This window comes from Opisthocomus hoazin, chromosome 22 (assembly GCF_030867145.1).
Source record: "Opisthocomus hoazin isolate bOpiHoa1 chromosome 22, bOpiHoa1.hap1, whole genome shotgun sequence".
In the NCBI taxonomy this organism is placed as follows: Eukaryota; Metazoa; Chordata; class Aves; order Opisthocomiformes; family Opisthocomidae; genus Opisthocomus; species Opisthocomus hoazin.
The window spans coordinates 1,898,771-1,923,024 of record NC_134435.1 but is presented as its reverse complement, the minus strand read 5'-3'; the positions used below and the strand labels follow the sequence as shown (position 1 = coordinate 1,923,024).

The following is a 24,254-nucleotide window of genomic DNA, read 5'->3' as shown; positions in this document are numbered from 1 at the left end:
ACGGAGATGTGGTTTCTGAGACGGATTGCTGCGGGGATCCGCAGATTGGCCTTAAAAGTGGGGCTTGGCGGTGCAGCCCCGCGCTCCCCCCGGCTCGGCTGACCCCGGGTCTGTTCACCGCTGAATCAGACCGTTGGAAAAAGGGGATCTGCCCACGGGATGAGCCGGTGATGGGGCTGGAAGGTTTGCCTGCTGCCAGGCGACGTGTCCGTGCCGGGGCGAGGGCTGGAGCTTCCCACCGCCACAGCTGCTCTGCCAGCGCTGCGGGGCACCCAGCCGGCTGGGAACCTGACTCAAAAAACTCTGAAATTCTTATTTAACCATGGTTGTGTGTTTTTAATAAAAGCGCTAACAGCTTCTCAGTGGGGGCAAGGGGGGATCGCTGAGTGCAACTGGGGGTCCCCAGGACAGCGCAGGTGGGAGAGGCTGGGAGAGAGGAGGGGGGGCCATGGGGATGAAGAGAGAGGCTGAGGGACGAGAAGAGCAGCCACGAGGATGAGGAGGGGGGCCGTGGGGATGAGAAGGGCCATGAGCACGAGCAGAGGGGCCAAGGGATGAGGAGGGGGGCCATGAAGATGAGGAGAGGGCCCATGAGCATGAAGAGAGGGGCCGGGGGATGAGGAGGGGGACCATGGGGACAAGGAGGGTGGCCTGGGGATGAGGAAAGGGGCCATGAGGACGAGGAAAGAGGCCAGGGGGATGAGGAAAGGGGCCATGAGCATGAAGAGAGGGGCCTGGGGATGAGGAGGGGGACCATGGGGACAAGGAGGGGGGCCTGGGGATGAGGAAAGGGGCCATGAGGATGAGGAAAGAGGCCACAGGGATGAGGAGAGGGGCCATGAGCACGAGCAGAGGGGCCGAGGGACGAGGAGAGAGGCCACAGGGATGAGGAGAGGGGCCATAATGACGAGGAAAAGGGCCATGGGGATGAGGAGAGGGGCCATGAAGATGAGGAGAGGGGCCATAAGGACGAGGAGGGGGGCCATGGGTCTGAGGAGAGGGGCCATAAGGATGAGGAGAGGGCCTAAGGCATGAGGAGAGGGACCGCAGGGAAGAGCCGGACCGGGGCTTCCTCATGGTTACCCCGTCCCCCCCTCGCCCCATACGTCCCGCGGAAGACGAGCGGGCGTGGGACCGGAGGAAGCGATTCCGCCATCCCCGCCTGCCCCTTCCCGGGCTCGGCTGGGAGGGGGGGAGTGGCAGCGAGCGGGCGGCGGGGCGGGGCCCGCCATGGCCGGGGCGTGGCGGCGGCGGCGGCCGCGGTGGCTGCTGGGGCGCGCGGGCCGGTGGCGGCGAGCTGAGGTGACCGGGCCGGGGGAGCGGGGAGGCGGCGGGCTTGGCCCGGGGGTTGGGGTCGCGGTCGCCTCCTCCGCTGCGGCCGCGCCATCGCCTCTCCCTGGAAAATGTCCACCCCCGCCGCAGCGCGGGGCTCCGGGCGGGAAACTCCCGCTGCCCACCTCTGCCCCGGCGGCGGGGTTTCTCCGGGAAATGCCCTTTCCCGCCCGGTGTCCCCAGCGCTGCCGCCTGCCTCCGCCCGCAGCCGCGGCCTGGCAGGGCCGAGCCCCGCTGGGCCTCCCCTCAGCGCCGGGGCCCTGAGCAGCGCTCGGCCGGGTGAAGCCCGTCGGCAGCGGGCCTGGGGGTCGGCTCCGTCGGGCACCCCGCGCCGTGCCCGGGTGGGCTCCCACCCGCGGGCCCTGCCCGCCCCTGCAGCCAATTCTCCTGGCTTTTTTTTTTTTTTTAATTTTATTTTTCCCTCCCCCCTCCCGGCAGCCCGAGGGCGATGCTGGATGTCCCCTGCGGGTTTGAACGCGGCCCTGGGAGAAGCGGGGGCGGTGGCAGAGCTGGCTGGGCCTGGGGGGTTGGAGGGCAGCGGTGGGTTTCTGAAGAGGAAAAATAACCGGTGCCTCTGGTGTGGCCGGGGCACGCCGAGAGCGCCCGTGGGCTTTGTGATGTGGGGTGAAGCGCCTTTCTCATGCTTCAAGGGTCAGTTTTGCCCATTGTTTTTTGATTTAGTGATAAATAGCATGGCACTTCTCTGAACTTGGAGCTGGTTAGCTTCTCAGTTTGAAACAAAGGAGGGTTTTGCCTTCACGTGTTCTGTACCGTGAGCCTCAACTGAAGAGCTTTAGCCATGTTTAAAAGATGTTCGTAATATTTTGTGCTTGTACAGGTGCGTTGCCAGCTCTCAGTGATATGCTGTGATTTTTGCCTTCTAGATTTTTCAGGAAGCTTTATTTTAGATGATTTAAAACATTTACGCTTCTGACATTGGAGAAGAAGTTCTGCAGCAATGTCGAAGATTGAGAAAATGAGTATCCTTGGCGTGAGGAGTTTTGGGGTAGAGGATAAAGACAAACAAATTATCACTTTCTTTAGTCCGTTAACTATTTTGGTGGGACCAAATGGTGCAGGAAAAACGGTAAGGCTTGTTTGGTTTGGTTTTGCACTGTAAATAGCTATGGAAGGCCTCAAAATATGAATAATGATCTCTACAGAAAAGTATTAGTAATATTGGAAACATCTTGCTCTTTACTGTAAATACTGTGTTGGTAAGCGTTCTTAGAGATCTGCTTTCATGCCTGGATTTTGCAGAGCACTGGTTGACACTTTTCCTAGGATATTGGTCCAGATTCTGATTAAAACCGATTTTGCAAAGTACCATATTCTCATGATATGCAAAAAATAAAATGTTATTCCTCTCCACATATGTAACTCATTTGTTATATGGCTGTTATTGTGGTTTTGCCTGTAGTGCATCTTGTTTACTCTAAATTTCTATTATAACTATATACTTATTTCTGTTTTCTTAGACTATTATTGAATGTCTTAAATATATATCCACTGGAGATTTTCCTCCTGGCACCAAAGGAAACTCATTTGTGCACGATCCAAAGGTAAAAGTCATAGTGACAAGACTTAATCTGTGTTTGCTCCAAAGTGAAATACTAAAGTGCCCTCAGTGTTGTGGTGAAAACGGGGATGCTCAAGTTCTAGGCAGACATGAGCAACCATGTTGTTTCAGGAAAAACAAAGAGCTGGGGGAGATGAGAACGTTACCCACAGCTGGGAAGGCACGTGTTCGTTTGGCTGTTGAGAAGAATTTCCCTTACTCATTTTTTTTTGTTTCTACTAAAGGTTGCCAATGAAACAGATGTTAGAGCTCAGATTCGATTACAGTTTCGAGATGTAAATGGGGAGCTTGTAGCTGTCCAGCGATCCATGGTCTGTACCCAGAAAGGCAAGAAAACAGAATTTAAAACACTTGAAGGCGTCATTACTAGAACAAAGTAAGTTGTCAAGTGTTTTTTCTTACTTTGACATGAAGATCATTTTGGGGTTTGTATATTTTTATGTTTAAGACAAGAGCAAACTTCACAATGTGTTCCTTGAAGTGGCTATCAGTGCTCTTAGATTAAAGCTGTGTAGTTTCATCACTTGGATCTATTAGTTGATTCAAAAATCCTACATTTGATAGCCATTACTTTAAGAACTGCTTATTAACTTTCATTTATTTGAAAATTGTATGAATAATGGTACGATTTGACAGTAGCATTGTGTGGAGTATGCAGGCTTTACTTCCTTCATTATCAGTTTCTGTTTCAGATTGTCGTTGGCCGGTGTTTAACTCTGATCTCTGCTATTGAAGAAGTGTGCTTGCTTCATTCAAGTTCGGTTTTGCTCCCTCTTGTGGTTCTGCATAATTTAAAACGTGTGACAGTCTTGACTGCAGATAGTGTTAAATGCATGTGTTGGACATGGTAGTTACATGCTTTGAAATTGTTACTCATTAGGTTTTCAAATTGGTACATTACAATGAGATTATGCTGTTAAAAATGCAATTTACTTTTAAAAGAATCTGCTAGTAACTTCTGTGGGGATTTTCTTTACCTGTGCTACATAGGCATGGCGAGAAGGTCAGTCTGAGTTCCAAGTGTGCCGAAATCGATCGAGAGATGATCAGTGCCCTTGGTGTTTCCAAATCGGTGATAAACAATGTCATTTTCTGCCACCAAGAAGAATCCAACTGGCCATTAAGTGAAGGGAAGGCCCTGAAACAAAAATTCGATGAGATCTTTTCAGCAACAAGGTTTGTCTCTCTGCTGTAATTAAATAAAAATTAAGTAAGAAAATGTCTTCTCTAATAATGTAGGTGTTGATGAAAATGTCTAAGGCGTTGTTTCATACAGCAGTGTTGCCTGTATGATACTGCAAATAGGATCTGAAATTTTGTCTTTTTTAAAGGTATATTAAAGCACTCGAAACTCTCCGTCAGGTACGACTGAAACAAAGCGCAAAAGTAAAAGAGTGTCAGACAGAGCTCAAATACTTAAAACAGAATAAAGAAAAAGCACAGGAAATCCAGGATCATCTTAGCAATAGAGAGGCTCAGCTGGCTGCGTCCAAGGAGAATGTAAAATCAATTGAGAGTCAGCTTGACCCTCTAAAGGTAACTTGCGTGACAGTTACGTTAAGTCTTTTCATACAAAACAATACGTAAGCATGAAAGAACACAGAAGAACATGAAAGCTGGACGAATTTCTTCGTTAAAATCTTACACTTGTATGTTGTGTCGTGTGATCCTCTGGTCTGAAGCAGAATCAAGCATGCTCTAACAAGCCTGGCACTGCCGGTCTAATCTGTGAGCAGGCATTGGAGGTGTTCTTGTAGTGGCATTGGCTTTTTTGTAGCTTAATTTTAAATCCCTTTCGAATTCAGCTGGTAGCTAAAACTGTTATAAACTGTAACTAAACCAAAAACTAAACTAAAACTTACCCCCCCCTTTTTTTAAAAAATACATTATAAAGCTGAAGGTTTGCCCTTAGACTGCCTATATTGTACAAGACAATGGATTATGGGATTCATAAGCTGGTGAGATATTTTGCTTACAGCATTCTTTCCCTTGCAGAGTTCTCTAGCAGCAGTTGAACAGAATCTCATAAAAGTAATGAGGCTAGACAACGACGTAAAAGCTCTGGAGAGCAGGAGGCGGCAGATGGAGAAAGATAATCAAGATTTGCAACAGAAGATGGAAAAGGTTGCCTTGTACATTCCATGCTGCCATGCTTTCTGCTGAAGAATCTGTCTTTTGCTACCCGGTGGACTAAGTATATATTTTATTATGCATCAGATATTGGTGAAGAGCTTTTTTGTAGCCCACGTAGCTCACTTGATCTTATCAGATATTGCAAATATGGCTCAATAAAGCTGTATTTGTTTCTGTGTAATTTGGGTTAAATTGCTTTTTGTAACTTTTCCCTCCACTGTAGACTAGCTTGCCAGGAAGGCAAATATTGACAAAAATTTGCATAAAAATGGTAATTACTGGTAACAGTGCCCTGCGTTGTGCTTGACAATGTCTACCTCTCGCTGTATGTTGGTGATAGCCAGCCCTTACTTTGACCAGTATGGGATGGCTCCTAGCATTAACATTGTTCATCTCCTTGGAGGCTTTTTATTTCTTTCTCATAAAACAGGAAAGAATTGTCAGTCTTCTGTTGTGATTGTGTCAAGGCATTTAAAACTATTTTGAAAAATTGAAAGAAATTCGTTAGTGGTAAAAATTTAGATTCATTTGTTTTATTAGCCTGAGAAAAATAATTTTTCCAGTTCTGCTTGTAGCGTATTTAATTGTTCTTAATATATGTCTTAATATAGAAATTCTATGTGGGAGGCATTTATGTCTTATTTCTTGAATTCTGTTATAGTAAAAACTATACTTTTTAAAAACATCATTAATTGGCTAATATATTTAGTTAAAAAGCTAACTTTATTCTGTATTGTGTTTGGTGTACAGGTTTTTCAGGGAACAGATGAACAGCTAAGGGACAGATACCAGAACCACCAGAGAACCGTGAAGGAGAAGGAGAAGAGGTTATCAGACTGCAAGCGGGAATTAGAGCGAGCCACTAAAGAATGCCAGAGATTTAACAGTGAGAAATCAGAACTACTTATTGAACGAGGTATTCTAGACCTTGTCTATAACTTCGTCTTTATTTTTTAGTGTAATTAAGATCTGAAATGGAACTAATGATAAGGCTTAAATTTGAACTGGACAGAACCCCTAGAATGTGTATGAGTTTGGGGTCAGCTGCACAGTGTGGTGTGAGACTCTCACAGGTGGACAGGTCTTAGTGTTGTTCTCCTGGAGTTTCTAACATGCACTTGTTGTTTTAAGGTATAATTACAATAGGTAGTACCTTTGTTCTTAAATGGACCAGTCTTTATAAAAATATTTCAAATAGTTAATTGATGGTGGCATAGATCAGTGTCAGCCTAGCAGTTTCCAACAGTTGTTTTCACTGTCTGAGCTTCTGCTTCTTTTAGGAGATGGAAATGTCTGCTAATCAGATGTGATTGTATAACCAAGAAGAATGTGAAAGCTAAACACTCAGCATTCTTGGTGTCTCAGGTCAGGGCTGGGGACCAGTGCGAGGGCTGTAGGATAATACTCTCTCTTGTATCATGGGGGGGGTTTATGTACTACGGGTATTTCAGTGAAGCTGTAGCAGATGAGGCACAGAATATGTGCTTACGTAAAATATGTTTGAGCTTTGTTTGTTTGTATTTAACAATAATATTTTTAGTGTTTTAAGAGCCTTGCTTTTAAATTCTTGGTTTATTTAATCAATAAATAATTAGTTACCTGAAATAGCAATCTCTCAAGCTAAAGCTTGGTTTTACTCTGGAGCTTTTTGTGTTGTTTAAAAATACTTCAGTTTCAAAGACTTTAAGAAAATAGGTGCAAGTGGCTTTGAACGCTAAATGCATCTTCTGTCTCAGTTTTTGAGCGTTTACGTCACGTTTGCTTTTTGTGAAGGTCGTCTGCAACTGCAAGCAGATCGTCACCAAGAACACATCACAACGAGGGATTCATTAATTCAGTCTTTAGCAGCACAGCTGGAATTAGATGGCTTTGAGCGAGCACCTTTCAATGAAAGACACGTTACCAGTTTTCACAGGTTGCTGAAGGAGAGACAGGAGAGAGATACAGAAGCTGCAAATCGTTTAATGGTAAGAATTTTGTTGTGTTAGTGGTGTAGTTAGTATTGGCTATTAGTGTGTTACTGGTCCATGTGTGTCTTCATGGTGCTGGGAGGAAGAGGAAGAATGCTGGGGATGGGGCAGGGGGGAACTAAAGCCATTTATTTTCATCGAGAATTTTTGTTATGGGTTGCCTGAATCTTGCTGTGGAAATTAGTTTTGGAACTAGGAGTGGTTGTCCAGTGGTCGGAATTGCCGAAGCTATTGAACAGACAGTTCTCCAGATCGGTTTTTCTCAGCACCCCTTGCATGCAGGTGACAAGCTAAAAAGCCAGAGGAAGAATTGCAGTGGGCAACTGGTTTAAAAATACGCTTTTTGTTGAGGTCATCTTCAAAATAGAGTTGCTCTCACAGAATGCTACTAGTGTGATGCATCTGCATTTTTGTCTTGAAACACTTCAGCAGAATTTTTGTGACAAGTTCTAGATCTAAGTATTTCAGTGTCCTGTATTACAGTGGTGAGTATTTGCAAGCAAGTGTGAAGAAGTGTTTTTAAATGTTGTGTTTCTATGAAGAAAGTAATGAGTATATTATTGCTGACTTCTTTCAGAGAGAATTTGCACGAAAAGAAGCGATGAAACAAAAACAGATGGATGAAATAAGAGACAAGAAAACTGGATTAGAAAGAACCATTGACCTGAAATCGGACATTCAAAATAAGAAGCAAGTTGAGCTGAAGAATGTAAAACATGAATTGCAGCAGTTGGAGGGGTTTTCAGACAGAATTCTGGAGCTGGATCAGGACATTGTCAAGACAGTAAGTCCATGTTATTGAAAAATTTGTGCAAGTTTGAAATCAGAACTTTCGGCTTTATCATAAAAAAATCCCCCACAATCACCATCCAAAAAAACCTTAATGTTTACTACACCTGCTACATTTTTGCACTTTTTGTACCCTGTCTGTGCTTTGTCTGTTCAGACGATGCGCCTTTTGGGGCAGGGACTATGCACTCTTCGTGTTTGTACAGTGCATGCATAGAATGTACTGCTTCTGCTTGGTGCGTTATAAAGACTGTAATAACCACGGTTGGTGATACCATAAGATCAGTCAGTCTTAAATTATTGGGCCAAAAAAATATGACCTAAAGCGCTACACTACCTACATTTTTCCAGGTAACTTGTCTGTGAGATGGGCTGGTTGGTTATAAGCATCTTATCTGGTGAAATACTATGAAGTTACAAAAATTATGTGTTCTATTTGAACAGTTGGTGCTATGCCTTTGTAGCTGGATATTTTATGTTTGTTCGCGGTGTATGAATCCAGTGCTTGACAGTGTTTTTTCTAGGCTGCTCACTAGAATGATTCCGAATGTAGTGTACAGTAGATGCGAAAATACAGAGGGTCAAACTAGATACGATTGAGCTTCTGGAAGCTAAATCATGGCTTATGGTAAAAGCATGAACAACTCAGGGCAGTATTATGTTTCAGAACAGTGCATCCAGTGTCTGCTTTACTTTCCCCGTACCAACATCACAGCCTTTGCCCTTTTGCATGTATTCTTTACCAGTCTTCTAAGCATCATTCCTGTAACAACTAATGATACCGCTGCCAGACAGCTGAAGAGCTTTCTTCTGTTTCCTTTAGTTAGGACTTTATTGATTAGTGCAATTATTTAAGTCTTCTGGGCTTTCGCGTTTTGTTTAGGAGCATGAGCTGGAGAAGGCTGAGAGGAACAGCAATGTAGAAGCACTCGAACGGGAAGTACAAACTCTGCAAAATGAGAAAATAAACCTGGACAAAGCTCTTCGGAAGCTGGATCAAGAGATGGAACAGTTGAATCTACATACCATGACGATTACCCAAATGGAGATGCTGAAGAAAGATAAAGTAATTTTTCTATCATCATCTCCTAAGTGAGGGGCAAGAAATTAATACAGTCCCTTCAAGGCAGTGTATATTTCAGGTGTTTGTCAAGTCATATGTAAGCTTCTGTCTGACTTCATAGAAGCCGTTAACTCCATGAATGCATTGAGCGATGTAAACTTGAAGATACGAAAAAATTAATGTAAAATGCTTCATTTCCCCAGGCAGAGAAAGAAGACCAGATCAGAAAAGTAAAATCAAGACATTCTGATGAACTGACATCACTGTTGGGATACTTTCCAAATAAAAACCAACTTGAGGACTGGCTTCATGGTAAAAATAGAAAGATCAATCAGACAAGGGATAACCTTGCTAACCTGAAGTAGGTATTAATTTAATTGATTCTCTCCATAGGTATTTATGTAGTTACAGAGTTAAATGTTGGAAAGTTTAATATGCTTAACATACTTGTTGCTTTAATTCATTGTTGTTTACTTAAATTCTGCATGATGCCTTCTTTGATTTTGCAGATACCTATGCAACATGTAGCCAATATAGTTTGTGCTAGTTAATAAAATCGCAACATTTGTTGTATGTCAAAGGCAGCACTAAAAGCAGATAGCAAAATGTTGTTCTGGAGAAGCCTTAATTGTTTATACGTGTCCTAGCGGAATGAATGTGCTGGGGGGTGGAAATTGCTGTCTTCTGACTTCCTTAGAAGTCAGAGTGGTTAGCAGCTATATCGTGAGTTCATGTATGATTACCTGTTCCTGATCTCATTTGGTTATGTAAAACAGTGTTAGCAAGAGTAGTAACATCAGCACACTGTGTGATGATACACGTGAAAATTCCACTAAACAAAACCCCTAAGATTGTAAGTATGAGTACTGCGTAATTTAAAAGTATGGAGCACGAGTAGAAGGATGCTAACATTCTTTGCTTAAGAGGTTCAATAATATCTCATAAGCAATAATTGCAGTAAGGGAAAAAAGTTGATACTGTGTTATTCATCTGTAGAAATAAGTTACACATCACGAAGCTTCTAGAAAACAAAGGGGAATTAAAGTGAAACACTTTATGCTGTGCTTATATCAATAAAAAAATGATGCTATGGATTTCCTAAAAAATCATTAAAGAAGAACTGGTGAACAGTTCTGTAGCGTCAATTTCAGATTAACTTTCCATGTTTTTGTTTTTGCTTGAACAGTTTGAAATCTTTGGGTTCCTGTAATAAAAGAATTTATGCATTGACTTTTCAGCAAACGACTGGCATCAGTAGAATACCATAAAACTTATGTCAGCAATGAGCTAAAAAGAAAAGAAGAGCAATTGTCACTTCATGAGTCAAAACTTTTTGATGTTTGTGGGAGCCAAGATTTTGACAGTGATCTGACCAAACTTCAGGATGAAATTGAAAAAAGTTCAAAACAGCGAGGTAAATTTATCTGTAGCTCTTTTTTCCCTAAAGCTTGTTTTGAAAGTCAGCCACAGGTACGGAGATGGTCTGTTGTTTGTGCGGGACAAACAGTCGGCACAAGAACTGACTTAAGGGAGATTATTGCTGAATCTTGTTTAACAAATTTTCCCTGTCTTTACTACTATTTCTGTTTTACGCTTGAGCAGGATCAGTTAATTCTCTTATTACGTGTAAATGAAGTGTCTGCTCTGGCTTATCGTGGATGTAGATTCTGACCTTCTCGAAGCTGAGGGAATGTTGAGTGCTTGGACCTGCCAGGTGTGAAGACAAGTACAGAACCAGCCCTTTGGCCTGGGTTTGGCCCACAGGTCCTGCTACTAGCTGGAAGAAAGTAATTCCTGAAGGAAGTACTGGCTTCCACTGTTAATTACAGAGGGATGAGCGTGGTTTCATAAAAGACACTCGTAAAAGAATTCAGGTTGACAGGGGCTTCAGGAGGTGAGCTAGGGCAGCCTGCAGGGACAGCGCTGAATTCAGACCGGCTCGCTTAGGGCCATATCAGTTTCCTGTCTTTGTGATTTTGCAGGTTATAATTTTGTCTCATTTATGGTAAACACAGATCTAGTTTAGATCTGATTATGCACTGTTCATGTTTTTACACAAAGCCTTTTGTTTCTTTTTACACCAGCTGTGCTTGCTGGAGCCACTGCGGTTTATTCGCAGTTCATCACACAGCTGACGGAGGAGAACCAGTCGTGTTGTCCGGTTTGTCAAAGGGTTTTTCAAACAGAGGCTGAACTGCAAGACGTAATTAGTGATCTGCAGTCTAAGCTGCGTCTTGCTCCAGACAAACTGAAGTCAACAGAGTTCGAGCTGAAAAGAAAAGAGAAAAAACGTGATGAAATGATGAGTCTTAAACCACTTCGGTAAAGTCCTTAAACCATGTTGTTGCAAGCTCTTTTCTTTCCAATGATTGGTTTTTGATTATTAAAAACTATGCAGACATCAAGGAAGCTTTATTTTAGGGCTAGTTAATTCATTCAAAAATCTCATCAGTGAGATTTATATTTTCCTAGCATTGTTCTCTGTTTATTTGGACTTCAATATGGAACTATTTTATGGTTTTGGTATTTGTGGCCCTTTGGGGCTTCTCGTGGTAGTGAGGCAGAAGAAGATGTTATATACTATATGATTATTTACTCTATACAAGCACAGTTCACCTTCTTTTTTTATTATTGTAGTGTAAAACGGACAGGCTGTCTTAGTTGTTACTGAAATGTTTTCATACCACGTTACCTCAAATATGTTTCTTGAAAATGCTGCAAAGGGAGTTTTATAGACAGAACCGGAGCTGAATCAATGTTAAAAACCCCTTAAAATCTTGATTTGTATCTCCTTTAACAATAATTCTTGTTGCTGGCAGTTTTGTATGAATTACAATGTTTTTAAAAGACACTTCTGGGTTTTATAGTGGATTCCCAATGCCATTTGTGTTTCCTTGAGGTGCAGTCATGTGCAGTTCCATCATTTGGGAATGCATCTCTGTCTCTGTTACTGATAACCCGTATTAGATTGGACTGTATTTATTCCTTTATTTTAGTTTTTTAAAAAAACTTTTTATGTTGTTACTTTTTTAACTTGCAAGATAATACAAAGTGTAGGTGTTAGAGGACAGACCTTTCCTTCACAAGAGGGCACTCTTGTACAGTGTATTTAGACCCTCTCGTGAGCACTTGGTGTAATTAAAAACCAAAAGAGGTTTTGTTTACCTTTTTGTTTCATCTCACCTGTCTAAAATGAGGGATGTATTACCTGAGCTGGGTATATAACATAAGCTTAATTGAATGTGCACAAGGTTAAGGGGTTACTATTTTGGCTAAATTTAGTCTTCCACTATTAAATCAAATCGCAGATTTTGTGATATTAAATGCCTTGAATTTATGCTGCTGGTTTTGACAAAGGATATTTTCCGTATTTGTGTTTTATTTTAGGCGAACTGTAGTTGAACTCCAAGACAGGGACATACCAGACTTGAGGAACAAGATACAGAATGCCAACAGGGACTTAACAGGCCTGAAGGGTGAGATAGAAGAACAGGAAACGGTCTTACAGACAGCGTTGTCTGAGGAGGAGGGTGCCAAGGCACGCTTGCAGGATATAACCCTAATGGAGAGGTACCAGGTATGCTTTGATAATTTCTTTTAATATGTAAAATGATACTCACTTGCTAGCATTTAAATATGTAGTTATTTGGTAATATGACAAACCTTTGAGGTCTTAAGATTTTTCAAGCAAAGCAAAAATACTTTAAAAGACAGCAGAACATAGGGATCTTTATACTAATAAAACATAAAAGTTTGATGTAATGATTTTGTCTTTCGAGGACCACATTGTCCCTTGAGTTGTGATGCAGTTCTGTACTATAGCAACTGGGAAAAGAGGCATAATCCAAAACTTCAGCACAAGCACAAGTAGACCAAAGTGTTTTTCAGTCCTCCTAGTCAGGCTTCTGTCATTATAGTTCAGCGTGTTCTCAGCATCTGTTCTGTGTACTTTCTCAAATCTTATCCCACGTGCCTTGTTCTGTGCCATCTGAATATATGGTAAAGGGGAATGGATATCCTACACTCTTTATTATTCTGATGTAGGAGACTGTGTTGAACAGTCTTTGTCCCTTTGTTACCAACACAAATTATTAGCTTGACCGAGAACCACAAGAGGGACAACTACACAGAGAACCTGGAGCCAGGCAAAGGACTGAGAGCATTTCACGGGTGGGAGATGGCAGCAGCTCTTGAGGCTCCAGCAGTGCTGTTGTTGAGGAGAAAGGTAGCACATGTAACTGTTCTGACGTAGCCTGGGGATGTCAAAAGCCCATCTGTTCCTCTCACAATTAGGAGTTCCATTTTCCAGCAGCCTGTGGGCTGACGTAACCTTGCTGTTAATGATGTGACATTGCTCCAGCAAAGGAGATGAGTTTGAAGGTCTTGAGTCATGTGTGCCTCAAGCCCCAAGCTTGTTCTTGTGTGCGAAAAATAAAAAATACATCGTTGAACACTAGTACAATAATAATAGTACTTTTCCTTGTACTTTCAGACTGATATTAGGGACGTTGAACGAAAAATTGCTCAGCAGGAGGCTAAGCTGCTAGGGGTCGATTTAAGTAGAACTGTTCTACAAGTAAGCCATGAAAAACAAGAAAAGAAACACTTGTGGGATACAGGTAGGTCATACAGAACTGGTACTTCATTTTTATATTGAAAATAACGTTCTAACCTTGCTGCCATTAAAAATGTAAACTTCAGTTGGTTTATTTTACATTCTGAAATAACTGTATTCTAATAGTTTGTTGTTTTCATCTTTTTGGGGTCATGCCAGATGAATTTGGAGTTAAATTTTAATAAAAATGACAATAAATTTTTTAATAACAGATTGACTGTTTCACCCTGTGTCGTTTTTCATCCGCAGTTACTGGAAAGATTGAGTTAAATCAAAAACTCAAGCAAGACCAGCAAAATCAGATTCAGCAGCTGAAGAGTACAGTTAATGAGCTTAAAGCAGAGAAACTTCAGATTTCCAGCAGCATGCAGCGTCGTCGACAACTGGAGGAACAAACAGTGGAATTAACCACTGAGGTTCAGTCCTTATGCAGAGAGATCAAGGTAGGAAAGATTCTTAATTGTTAACCCTGAGCTTTGTTGTCCTGGGAAAGAAACCAGTCTTGTTACATTTAACATTGTCTGTAATCCTAGAAAATAAGATACACTTTTAAATGTTTGTCCTGTTCTGTTATTGCGTATCTTTGGGAATTTCCAGAACTTTATTAATGCATGTTTTCACACCTTTTTTTTTTAAACACCCTCCCCCCCCCCCCAAAAAAAAAAGGAAGAATTAACCACATGACTTCTTTTTTTACCATTTGAAAAATTGTTGATCTTTACCAGAATGAGAAAATAAAAAGAACTTTCTCCAACTACTTTTCAGGAAGCGAAAGAACAGGTATCTCCTTTGGATGCAACATTAGAAAAACTGCAGCAGGAGAAGGAGGATCTGATGAATAAAAGGACCACGAGTAGTAAAGAAACACAAGAGAAGGTTTGTTTGCTCCTGACGTAGCTGGGAGAAAGGATTAAATATTGTTTTTCAAGCATGGCTTGAAGCCATGGTAATGAGTTCGCTTTTAGGAAACAGCAGTGACTTCAGCAAATGCTTTAGATTGGTGCAACCTGTAGGAAAGAGGAGGAACATAACCAAGTCAGGAGGTGAACTCAATCATAATTAACCTTTAACAGTCTTGTCAAAAGGCCTGTGGGGACATTTGGCGATATTTAGTGACCAGTGGTATTGAAAGCCTTCCCGATAGATCCAAGAGGAATGGCAGGGGTGGCTGTAACCTGTCCTTGCCCAGAGACAAACGTGGTTTTCTCAGGTGAAGTGGCCCTCTTGTGTAAGCACAAATGAGTGATTTACCCTTTGTTTTGGAAAACATTTTCATGGTAATAAGGAGCCGCAAAAGGCAGTAAGGATTTCTAAAGCCGAAGGCGTTATTAGTAAATTAAAGGCAGTTACCATAAGGAATTGTACTTTGATGACAGTGTTATCCAGTATGTAATTGTTGATACAGAGCGCATCTCGTCTTGGACATAAGACTGCATTTCATTTGAAATATTTTCCCTGCAGATAAATGGCATAAAAGAGAAAGTTAAGGATATAAACAAGTACGTGAAAGAAATTGAAAACTATATTCAACAAAGAAAAGACGACTATAAAAAGGTAACCTAAACTACAGTCAATAAAATATTGACGTTAAAGGCACTCGTGTTTAAATCTTATACCATTTTATTTCTTTAGCAAAAGGAGTCTGAACTTGATGAAGTAAATTCTCAGTTAGCTGCCTGTGAGAAACAGAAGGAAAAGATAAGTAAAGAGATGGAAATGATTCGACAAGATATTGACACTCAAAAGGTAGATACATTGTTTTACAGTAGAACATATTTTGCATGGTTGAAGTTATTTCTGGGTTTGGTTTAAGTCTGCCTAGGTCCGTCGGGGTGCAAAGTTTGCCTTCTCCCGATCTACTTAATCGATTGCTAGTCAGAATAGTTGCTGTACATTCTAGTATACGTTATAGACTTTAAATTCTTGTGTATATATTTCAAATACTGTTTACATTCTTTATAGGAGAGGTGTCTTTCCTCATTCTAGCCCACCAGTTACTTGTACAACTGAGGTGGGGGACTTTGTTAAATCTCAGGCTAAATTCCTTGCCCTGTTTGAAACATTGATTAATATTCGCACGCAAGATCACTCTTGTGTTCACCTGTGACAAGAAGTACTGTTAAGTAGAATTTCAGATTGAAATAGGAAATAATACTGCTGATTTCCATTATACCCTATTTCTAGCACAAGATCTCAGTGTGATAATTTTCATTGTTGTCAGTTATTTTATGCTTGTAGCACGTTTTAGAGTTGTGCAGAACTCGTACTTTGTAATTGAGAATCAATATACTGAAACATTCTACAACTTCTTGCTTTCTGTGGAGACAGATACAGGAAAGGTGGCTAGAGGATAATCTTACTTTGAGGAAACGGAATGAAGAGCTGAAGGAAGTTGAAGACAATATAAAACAACTTGTGAAGGAGATGGGAGAAATGAAAGTCCCGCAAATGAAAAAGTAAGCATCTTCAAACCAGAACGGCATGTTTTGCACAAGAATTCACTGGATATCCTAAAGTAGTATTCACTGTGTTTTAGAGTGTTTCCTGGTCCACCTTTCTCCCCATTCACATAGACCACTTCCTCCTTCCAGCTCATGTTTGTGTAACATCCCCATGACAACAACAGAAGTGACTCAGTGAAATTATACAGTGCTTCTAGCTAGAAAGACATATATGTGTGCATGTGCCTATACCTGTTCCAATCTAATCCTTTTTTTTTAATGACTCCCACTGCCAAATCCACGTTTAAAAAATAATTCATGTCTCTGGATAAGAATATTTAGTTTTCGGTTTCAGTCTGCTCACTTAGGTCTCAGCAGCAAATTTATGTTTACTTCAGTAGTTTATTATCAATTTGGATAATAAACATTTTTTGAAAAGGAATTAGCCCTATGCTGGTTCTGACGTGTGAACTATTGATTTTGCTTTCTAGAGGTTACCCAATTAATTGGTACTATTTTGCTCAGTATCCTAATTTATTTCCACCCATTAAATTAATTATTTTATATGTTTCTACATACAGTACTTTGACATTCGAACTTGGTAACTTGCATCTCCCCTCAGAATAGTGATCTGAATGTTCTCAATGAACTTAAAATCCATTACAGACTGTGTAATTCCAATATGAGTTACTGTCTAACGAACTCAAAATTAGAACCCTAGTTAAAAAACTATGAAACACTGCATAAAAAAGACTTGTATATCTATGGTTTTACAGCGAACAAAAACATTTAGAGGAGAAAATAGAATCTCTGAAAAGAAACCATCATGTTGCACTTGGCCGACAGCGTGGATTTGAGGAAGAGATTGTTCGGTTTAAAAAGGAACTTCGAGAGGCACAGTTCAAAGATGCAGAGGAAAAATACAGGGAGATGATGATTGTTATGAGAACAACAGAGCTGGCGAACAAAGATCTGGACCTTTATTACAAGGCTCTTGATAAGTAAGTGTTGTCTTACGAGGGTAATTCTAATGTTTTAGGCTTCATTGCTCATTTTTTTTGCTTGATGCAAAAGCAGCTTTGAATTTCAGTCTTCTGGGGGTAACTTAGAAGTAGTAAATTGACATAATTCTTTGAGATATATAATTATTTCTCTTTATAAAATCAGGCATCTAAATGGAAAGATAACAAGGTACAACTTTTCAGTAAATTAATGAAAATATACTACAAACAGCATAGATAAGATGTAGGAAATTTGTAAGTTAATGTATACGATATACATACAGTAAATGCATTGATGGTAATAATTGGAGTTTAATACAGTCGTAGGTAAGTCCAGTGATCATTATCATTTGATTCCCAATTCTCCAGAAGACCCTTTTTGAGGTAGGGTTGTTCGTATTAGGACCCATAATTGCAATGCAGCGGTTCAAGTTGAGAGGCATCAGTGAGTGAACCCAACACATCACCCCCCTGTGCCTGCTGTGCTGAATTCTTGGTCTGAAATCATCTTTGCTGTGTTGCGTGTGGTGGGTAGAGAACGTCCAGACAATAAACACGTTCAACTTTGGTTTTCATATGAAAACATGGTGGAAGAGCCAGTGGAGCTATGGGCTGTTTCTCTGACCCTATTCCTCTGTAGCCATTTTTTCCTTTTGGAGGCATTTTTAGGAAGCTTTTGTCAGTGTGTCTCCCAAAGTTGCTGATGGTTTTCCTTTCTTCGTGTAATTTTGGTTTGTTTTGGGGTTGTTTTTTTTTTCAGGGAAGTAGAGGAAAGTATTACAGAATATGCGGTGGGAGAATGTGTTTCTTAAGTCTCTCACATGTTCTCTGAAAATACATAAATTCCTCAGTACAGGTTTAGGAAAGGTGAAATCCGTGTTCAAATCCTTCATTATTAACCTGGATCTTTCTTGCATAGTCTGTCATCCTACTTGCATTTCTATAGCAGTACATTTTAGCATCTTCTGTTCGTATCTTAACATGAGTGAAATATGCCAGGTAGATTTCTTGTTCCCCACAATCTTCTTGTCAAGTGAACAATTACATTTTCATTAAAGAATATTACACTATAGAGGTGGGTTTTTTGCCCTTTTTCAGTGTGAGTGGTTTTGTGCTTATATTGTAGAGAAGATGGGATCAAAAGAAGCACATCTTGCATTTGATGGAAAGTGTACTAAACTTTGTGATTGTTTCTGCTTCCTCTGGAAGCCTGTTTTCTGGTCTTGGACGGACTGGCCGAAAATAGCATCTCAAAATTTGTAAACATATACAAAGCAAAACATGTGGCCTCCTGAAAAACCCTGTACGTTCAATTATAATGCTGGAATTGCAATGAGCTATTGCAGTCTGATGGACAGTGGGGAAGGGTCTTGGAATCGATGGATGTGTCTCAAAAGTGGTGCTCAGCAACAGAAAGGTAAATTGAATATTAGGAGCAAAAAAGAGGAAGGAAGAGAAACATTTCAGCCGCTGTATGAATTCACAGTACAGCTGTGTCTTGAATATAGTATGGAATTCTGATCCCCTGTATTAAAAGGGTCTAACAGTGCTGGAAAAAGGAGCACAGAAGAGCAATGGTGTGGTCGAAGCTACACCATAATGGTCAAGAAGAGAAGCTGAAGAGGTGAGAACTTTCCACATCGAGAAGACAGATCTCAATGGCTATTGCAGGCAGTGGTCTAGGGGAACCCTATTTTAACTAGTTTTAATGATAAAATCAATAAGTTTAATATTGGAATGTAAGCTAATCCAAAATTTATTTTGTGAAGATTTAAATTGTTCACAGCATGTATGATTCTTCCTTTCAGCTTAAAGAGAAATGCACTCCAAGAATTTCCCTTTTAGAATTCAGAATCTTTTTGTATGGTATCAAATCATCTATTGTTTCTATTTAAGGCAAAACAGGAAATCAGTCTTGTAATTTCAAGAAAAATAGATAAGCATCACTTATTGGTAATCGTCTGAAAAATCAGTGAGACATAATGTTAACTCTAATGGCCAGAGATTGAAAGCTGTATCTGCAGCTGGGAAAACCAACATTTTGGGTGTTCTGTGCTATCAGATGATCTTTATTGACTTAAGATTTAGAGGTTTATGATAAATATTGATGAGGAATGCATTCTTGGGTTTAAGTAAATAGTTGAAAACGCTTCCTTCAGTCTTCAGACTTAACAAATCCTGTTAGAGTTGATATTTCAGTATTCCCCAGAGCAGGCAGAAATAATTCCTGTAAGAGTGGAGGTAGGAAAAGTATATGTAAAAGTCCATTTCAGAAGTATTCTTTTATTTCCACCATTGGCATAAGTTGACCAAGCATTATTTTCATTACAGAGCAATTCTTTAAAATGCCAGGTTAGAAATGCACCATCCTGTCCTTTCGTGAATGCTTTCATAAGGAATCATCTGTTACTGAACTAGAGTCACGTTATATGTTAACCAGGGAAAGTAAATTGAAAATCATTAATGACATCCTATGTTACTCTTGCTGCTGAAGAGAAATGAAGCTGTAGTCGTAACATCTCTGTTTCTGGTCTGAGGAAACTTCACTCCTTCCCTACCGAGACCCAGTTACTTCCGTTGTTGGGGGACTGTGCCAGTGAGTAATGCTAGTGGTGTTTTGGAAGACTTAACATCCAATTCGTCTTCTTGGTGTCAGTCTGAAAATACACCTCATATACATAAATTATGAATGTCTTAAAAAGTCTGGTAAAGTTGCCTTCTGTTGAGTGACTGGCTGCAAAGCTTTTTGTCTTCATTACTCTCCTACTTCAGACTGAGCTGTTTGTGTGAGTAGAATTATCTGACAGAGTGTGGTTAGTCTTTAGACACCTCTGCATTCAGAATGAACTAGTATTTCTTATATTTTTAGTAAAAGTATTTAGGGAGTGGGAGGGGAGCTGCTGCCTCCCTTAAAGCTCCTGCAGTCTATAGCAATCCGTGGTTGTACCTATAACAATTTGCATTTTTTGTTGTTGTTCTTTAGAGCAATAATGACATTTCATAGCATGAAAATGGAAGAAATCAACAAAATAATTCGTGACCTTTGGCGAAGCACCTACAGAGGACAAGGTGTGTAATCTGTTTTAATTTTTGCCCACACGTATCCATTTGATACTGAGCACAGCATACGGAGAAGCGTTTGTTCAAAATACTGGAAATCCAGGATCTGGAAACAGTTGGTTCCATTGTAAAGGCTACATCCATTGGTCACCACTATAACCTCCCTTTTATTACAGATTATGTAGTTAGTTACAGGATAAATGGAGGTAATTTTCCCTTTTCTGTGTTTTCCAAAGTTAAGGTTTCCTTGAGACAGGGGAACTGCATGGGTTCATTCCTTCGGTTTTGGACACATTGATTTCAAAGATGTATCTGTTAGTGGGAGTTAGTGAATAGAAGCTTTATGGTTGCTGGATATTATGCCTCTCAAGTCTGTTTAATCCCATGATATTTTTAAAGATACTTGATAACCTAAAAACTGTCTCCTTTGCATTTTCAGATATTGAATATATAGAAATTCGTTCTGATGCAGATGAGAACGTCTCAGCCTCTGATAAAAGAAGAAGTTACAATTACAGAGTAGTAATGATAAAGGGAGATACAGCACTGGATATGCGAGGAAGATGTAGTGCTGGGCAAAAGGTAATAGCATTTTTTAGTACGCAGTTAGGAGGATTCTGAAAACTGACTCTGGTGAATGCCAGAGTGACGCGTTCTGAGGTGACCACGGAGAACAGGTGGCTCCCACTCTAACTTATGATTCTGTACAGCTTTCCTTCACTGTGTCTGGATTTTGCTGACAGTATGCAATATATGATTCTGAACATCTGAACCCTATTTTGGGGTGCCAAAATCCATTGTTTCAGCGGGGGACCGGTCTGAGTCCCTGCGGGAGTGAGGGGTTCAACTTTGCTCTCCCCTCAGGTTCAAATCCTCCCAGTCTGGCTCTTGCTGGTTACCCCTAAGGTTCCCATACCTTTAGGTCTGTTGACTCATTCCCATATATTTTTCCTTCCTGAGGGCTGGCCCTTGCTCTTCTTTTAACAACCACCTTTACCTCCTAAGTATGATAGGACCTCTTTTTCTCCAAGTTATGCTGTTCTCCCCTACTGCTGAGTATAACCTGTCAGTTCATGTCACCAGGTATCATACCATGCCAGACTTGCAGGCACTGCATTTCTTTCTGTCTCTGCAGTCTGGCCATTCAGCTGTCTCGGTACTTCAGTAACACACAGTGGCCAAGTGGCCTGATACCACCGCTGCCTTGACAGTACCAGGGATCGGAGGTTCATCATCGTTAACCACACCTCTTTCACTTGTTGGGGCTGGAGAGTTGTTTCCACCTGCCTGTTGTGTTATGACAGAGCATCTAAAATATTCCTAAGCAAGAGAAAAGAACCAGCCTTGTTCATCTGCCTCCAAAATCACCATCTGTACCATTTTTGGGTTTTTTGTTTGTTAGTTTTTTAAAGAGCTGAGATGTGGGGAAAAAAAGTATAATACTTTTAGCCATTTGACACTTGGCATATTGGTTATGCAGGTTGGGTAACCAAAGCTACTTGCGGTGTCACAGCAGGAAACTCCGTTTCTTCCTTAGATGAACCATTTCCAGCAGAACAAGCTGTCTTCCTAAACGCGGAGGTAGTAGCAAGGGACAAAAATGCAGCCAGGGCTGCTCTCATTTCTTCCCTGCTGGAACACTTTCTGCCCATCTGCTGTGCCTGCTGCACTGTAAACAGACCTGGAGAGCTCTCCCCGACACCTGAGGCTCTGTGTGAGGTGCCAGTGACAGCCTCGCCCGAGGACGCTGCACTTGGAGGAGGGAATCGCATTCTCCTTCCTCTGCTGTGGTGGGAGCTGGAGCTTTCTGGTTCGCTTTCCTCTGCAGTAGCTGAGAAGGGCAATGATGGCAAGGGATGTAGATCGCTTGGATGCTGAGGAAGAGTTGCTGTTATCTGGAGTAACTGCCTACTTCCTTACCTCCAGACTAGTCTCATTGGCAGCCAGGCCATTTCCGCAACCAAATGGTACAGACACTGTTAGAAAATGATATCAAGGAATGGAATGAAATGATACACAATATTTTTAAGTGCATGCAGCGGTAGAATCATGAAAGGATGTTTCATGAGAAGATGAATACTGTATTTTTGCTTGAATATGAAAAATGCTGTCAAATTAATTCCCACCTGAGGGTAGATACGTACTTGGTTTTGAAAATTCCATATTTTGGGGGAAATCCAAATCTTCTTATAAAACAGCAGTATAGGCAAAAAAACGCATCCTCTCCTGCAGTAGTCTAGGATGTTACGTTAGAGTGCTATGTAAATGAGAGTGAAACTTGTTCGTAGTTTCTTAGTTTATATTCTGAGAATTCTTTGATCATGAACTCTGATGCCTGCAGTCATGATAATTGGAAAGTATTTTTGGCAGCACAGTTTCCATCAAGTGTTCTGTAGTTTTCACTAGTTCAGGAGGTCTAATAGTAGTATGATCAGGCATGTTAGTACAAAACTGACACGTAAGGTGGTCAATCCTGCTGTCTTCGGTTTTAGTAAGTAGTCAGGAGTACGGTAACTGAAACTTGGTGACACGTGTACAAATGGCCACCATCCCTGTGCGGTAGGGTGGGGCTTGAGCAGAGTACAGGGGTCATGCAGGCGGCGATGTCTTCACCTCAGACTGGCATCCCTACTTCAGGATCTCCTGAATTTTGAGTACCTGCCTTCTCTGCTGTTTTTCCAACAGTACTTTGTAGAATGGATCTTTCAACTCTAAGTTTTAATGTCGTTTTGTGAACTATCAGCACATTGTTGTGTAGACCTTACTCACGGATTGTAATGGCATTAAAATTAGCATGTCAGGTGTAGTTCCTCTATAAACTCTTTGAAGAGTGAGATTTTAGTGTTGGTTGTTTATTTTTCTTTTTCCTTAGGTGCTTGCTTCTCTTATTATTCGCCTTGCTCTAGCAGAAACGTTCTGTCTCAACTGTGGCATATTGGCACTAGACGAGCCTACTACCAATCTTGACCGAGAAAACATAGAGTCCCTCGCGCATGCGCTGGTGGAGTAAGTGATCTCCCCTTGTGAAGCGTAAAGATGGATATGTTTCAAATGTTAATAGAAGGCAGGGGAAGTGAATGGTATTTTAATCTGGCATATCTTTGTTGGCATCTGCAGATACACATGCAGAGCAGCAGTTTTAGATTCCCTCTCCTCTGCCTGGAAAAGAAATAAGATTTCTTAAGTAATTTGAGGGGTTTTTATGTGGGTAAAAAGAGTTGCAAGTCAGCATTAGATTGCTTGACTGTTCATGTCATCCATTGTCAAGAGTTAAATATTTTTGTGCTGTATATTTACAAGTTCTCTAAAACTAGAATGTGATTTAGATAAATATAGACTAAATAATATCTCTTTGTAGGATAATAAAAAGCCGCGCACAACAGCGTAACTTTCAGCTTCTGGTGATAACTCACGATGAAGATTTTGTTGAACTTCTGGGTCGTTCTGAATATGTGGAAACGTTCTACAGGATAAAGAAGAACATTGACCAGTGCTCCGAGATCATGAAATGCAGTGTCAGCTCCCTAGGGTCGTACGTGCATTAGAATTTCAAGTAATTATGTATCATAGACTGGCTTAGCTGCCTAACTTCATAGAGCTCAAATAAAGGCGTCTGAAAATTCCTTCCTATCATGTACTGCTGAAGATTTTAACAATTTTAGCTATTGTCCAAAACTATTAGACTTTTAAACTTTGCACCTTTCTACATATTCTGTGCCTGTGTTTAAGAATCACCATGATTTGGAAGAATTTAAATGAATGCAACGCAGTTAACTTTTAGATGTATTTTATGCTTTGAAAGTGAAAATAAAGTCGTGATGTTCTTTGTGTACGTCCTGGTGGGGAGATCCAGCTGCAGAGGCTTTGGAACAGCTTTAACTCTGTCAGTGGAAGAGGGCTTGCTCTCCATCACTGCATTAGTGATTTGTCTCTCTCTTGTCAGGGTGTGTTCATAGCTACCCAAAAACTCACAGGATTCAAAGAGAACTTCTCCTACTTTTTCTACAAGGTAACATTACTTTAGCTGTGCGAAGACAGAATCTTCACAAACTTCTTCAGAATAAAGGAAGGTCCTATCTCTTAACAAGATGGAGTGAAGGGATGACAGAACATATTTTAACCGTATTCTCTTTGCTTCATGTCATTTACCTCTCTGCTGCTTTAGGGTAATGGCATTTATGAGAGTTACGCCATATGCTGGTTCTCCATGAGATACAGTCAACTTCTGTGAAAATGATACAAAAATGCCTCAGAGGGTTAATTTATGCAGA

General features: G+C 40.9%; 1 protein-coding gene across 1 annotated transcript; it reads left to right on the top strand.

The window, feature by feature from the left end:
- The first annotated feature begins 1,226 nt into the window (after positions 1-1,226).
- On the top strand, positions 1,227-23,815 carry RAD50 (RAD50 double strand break repair protein). Its single transcript, XM_075441729.1, has 26 exons — positions 1,227-1,302; positions 2,217-2,419; positions 2,811-2,894; positions 3,136-3,287; positions 3,902-4,087; positions 4,243-4,447; positions 4,907-5,035; positions 5,795-5,960; positions 6,818-7,011; positions 7,592-7,798; positions 8,687-8,869; positions 9,070-9,227; positions 10,105-10,280; positions 10,951-11,188; positions 12,254-12,443; positions 13,359-13,485; positions 13,731-13,924; positions 14,247-14,357; positions 14,943-15,035; positions 15,114-15,227; positions 15,810-15,937; positions 16,699-16,923; positions 19,907-19,992; positions 20,423-20,565; positions 22,856-22,989; positions 23,342-23,815. Exons 2-26 carry the CDS (start codon positions 2,291-2,293, stop codon positions 23,526-23,528), a joined length of 3,939 nt encoding a protein of 1,312 aa, XP_075297844.1. The 5' UTR covers positions 1,227-1,302; positions 2,217-2,290; the 3' UTR covers positions 23,529-23,815.
- The last annotated feature ends 439 nt before the right edge of the window (positions 23,816-24,254 follow it).

Coding starts and splice junctions, on each gene's coding strand:
- RAD50 (XM_075441729.1), top strand. CDS start 2,291: ATGTCGAAGATTGAGAAAATGAGTATCCTTGGCGTGAGGAGTTTTGGG. Junction 12,444..13,358: donor CCCTAATGGAGAGGTACCAG/GTATGCTTTGAT, acceptor TTGTACTTTCAG/ACTGATATTAGGGACGTTGA. Junction 16,924..19,906: donor TATTACAAGGCTCTTGATAA/GTAAGTGTTGTC, acceptor GTTGTTCTTTAG/AGCAATAATGACATTTCATA.